This window comes from Pinus tabuliformis, chromosome 3_1 (assembly GCF_031772625.1).
Source record: "Pinus tabuliformis cultivar Carrire ecotype Pingquan chromosome 3_1, CPIR1, whole genome shotgun sequence".
Classification (NCBI taxonomy): Eukaryota; Viridiplantae; Streptophyta; class Pinopsida; order Pinales; family Pinaceae; genus Pinus; species Pinus tabuliformis.
The window spans coordinates 104,144,803-104,147,466 of record NC_142301.1 but is presented as its reverse complement, the minus strand read 5'-3'; the positions used below and the strand labels follow the sequence as shown (position 1 = coordinate 104,147,466).

Sequence of the window (2,664 nt, the reverse complement as noted above, 5' to 3'; positions counted from 1 at the left end):
GTTGTAGGTCTAATTAGAATCAATACTCTTCTGCATTAAAATACTATAGAGCTGGATGGAGAAATATTTGCATATAGTTTGGGACGTCATATATGGCCCGATACAGGTGGAAGTACTTTTGTTTAGATTATTGTTCTTGTACAATTGTATAATGATATTGAATTTATATATGAAATCATCGACACAACGTTAAATTTGAAGCTCATGAAATAAAATCATATAATATGTCATCGACTGTCGTATAATCCAATTCGATTTACGGACACTAAAACTATATTCCAAAACTTGTTTTCGACTTTAGCAATATTTTCATTTAGATAAAATTATAAAATCATATAATATGTCATGGAGAACGTCAGATAATCTCATTCCTTCATTTACAAAAGCTAAAATTATATTAAAGCTTTTTCTAATATTTAATATTTGTTTTTCACATTACAAGAATCACGGATGTTAAAAAAAACAATTGATTTAAAGGTTTTTGGATAATATTTCTAATTACAAAAGTCAAAATTATATTCAAAGCTTTAAAATTAGTTTTACGCATTGTAGGAATCATGGATGAAAAACAAAAAGCCGTTGATGATATTTTGTATGTTTTGTATATCATATGATGTTATGCGAATAAAAGTGATTTAATAAATAATTAAATGTTTTGTATACTTTGATATATGTTATGAGATCTGAATTATTATCATTTTTATGAGCGTCGATTCCCGGGCCGCTCCGCCTGTCGTATAATCCAATTCGATTTAAAATGAGAGATTTGGTTTCAACCTGCTCGTTGGTGGATTGCTTACTTCGAAACGCTGGGAAAAGGCAGTTCCACTTGATGCTTGGGTGGCCGGAGACGATGTTGTTCCAGTATGCAGAGCCATTTTGGAGGCCTTTAGAGATCTGGGCAACCGGGGAAATCGCCAGAAGACTCGAGTGATGTACCTGATTGATGAGATGGTAATGCTACAATTTCTGTACTGATTTATGGTTACTATAGCATTATACATTATCCAGTATGCAGAACCTTAATTATTGCTTCCAGGGAATATGCACAACTAGTTTCGAATTACTTATAATTTCAAAATAAATCCATATCATAATAATAATCATGCACTTTTTTTGTTTCTAAGTGTGGTTTACTGTATCAATCTAGTATATATTTATGAACAATATTTACATTTATAAGCTATTTATGAACAATATTTACCTGCTATTCCAAGGAGTTAACGTAGATAATAGATTTAAACAAAAAAAAAAAAAAACTAAAACTCAAAATAGATATTAGCTTTATTAATAGATATAGCATAGCATAAGATTCAAACCAGAAAAAAGTAAAAAAAAAACAAACCATCCTCATCATTCACAAGCAGCCGAACTTAGTTGTAGATGAATTGTTGTACCAACTTTCTACATAGTATTCTAATTTCCTTCATCTGTGAACTAAGATTGAGAATCATGATATGATTGGCTGCAGGGAATAGAGCGCTTCCGTTCAGAAGTGGTGAAGAGAATGCCAAGAGAGAAGTTGGAAAGAGCAGCAACAGAAGACATGTTAGATAAATCATGGGAGCCCAGGAGTTACCTTGGTGTGCACCCACAGAAGACATGTTAGATAAATCATGGGAGCCCAGGAGTTACCTTGGTGTCATAACAAGACTTATATAGAGTAGGCAGCTCCCATACCAAACAAGATTTACAAGTTGTTTGCTGAGTTCTGTGATTCGAAGGAAAAGGGACAGAGACAGAATCCTTTGCTACCCGTCAATATTTTTTTCATTTTCTATTTATTTCCATACCAGGGTGAATGCATGAAGCATTCAGGAAAAAATTCTAAAATTAAAGGAAATTTATTTTTCTGACTACTCCTCCGTGGAGGGATCGCAGGAGCAAAGGCTCTACAGTAACCATTCGGCAGATTTTACCAGCTAATTGTTAAAAGACTTTCATTTTTTCATTTTCCAGGGAAGAGGTATTTATCTACGATTCTTATTTTCTTGTTGTTTCCTGTGGCACATGTTCCGTCGCCAATTTCAGAAAAGACGTGAAGTTTTAAGTTGTTTTTGCCATTGTGACTGTTACCGCCACTAGTATTTTCTCTACTATAGCAATGTTTTCTCCTGCAAAGTATTGCATTTCGCCTCATGTATTGCCTATGCAATACTATATTTCAACCAATTCTCGTCACCCATAGACGTACAAAACTTCCATTACACAGATCATGAGAAGCACATAGTACATAGAGCACTGAAAATTCAATGCTTGCACGCTACAACTATTTCTCTCACCTCTTTATTTAGACCATAAAACAATATGTTGGAAATGACATGCAAACTCCGGAACATTGTGGTCTACATTGGGTTGCTAGCAATCTAATCCAGTTGGTCCGCTTGACAGTTTCAGTGTTTGCTATTGTCCAAATCTTTGATATTCAAGAATTGAAGTTTGGGCATTGTACCCTTTGTTATGAAACACTCCAACATTGGTAATCTACCCACGCTTCCCTTAATCCCCAACAATTAAAGAAAAAAATCAAAACAACTATGGTGGACAACACATACATTACATAATATCTATTCTACTGTCTCTATACTCCTGGGCCGTCCGGTCACGTCAGGTAAGTTTTAATACCAATTTAAATTTAAATTTTAATACCAATTTAATGCACAC

The 2,664-nt window shown here is 33.9% G+C and overlaps 1 protein-coding gene across 1 annotated transcript; it reads left to right on the top strand.

Moving 5' to 3' along the window:
• The first annotated feature begins 557 nt into the window (after positions 1–557).
• Positions 558–1,609, top strand: LOC149185977 (ferredoxin--nitrite reductase, chloroplastic-like). The gene is made up of 3 exons (XM_089409195.1): positions 558–592; positions 765–954; positions 1,472–1,609. Exons 1-3 carry the CDS (start codon positions 558–560, stop codon positions 1,607–1,609), a joined length of 363 nt encoding a protein of 120 aa, XP_089265321.1.
• Positions 1,610–2,664: the final 1,055 nt, after the last annotated feature.

Coding starts and splice junctions, on each gene's coding strand:
- LOC149185977 (XM_089409195.1), top strand. CDS start 558: ATGGATGAAAAACAAAAAGCCGTTGATGATATTTT. Junction 593..764: donor AAAGCCGTTGATGATATTTT/GTATGTTTTGTA, acceptor TTAAAATGAGAG/ATTTGGTTTCAACCTGCTCG. Junction 955..1,471: donor TGTACCTGATTGATGAGATG/GTAATGCTACAA, acceptor GATTGGCTGCAG/GGAATAGAGCGCTTCCGTTC.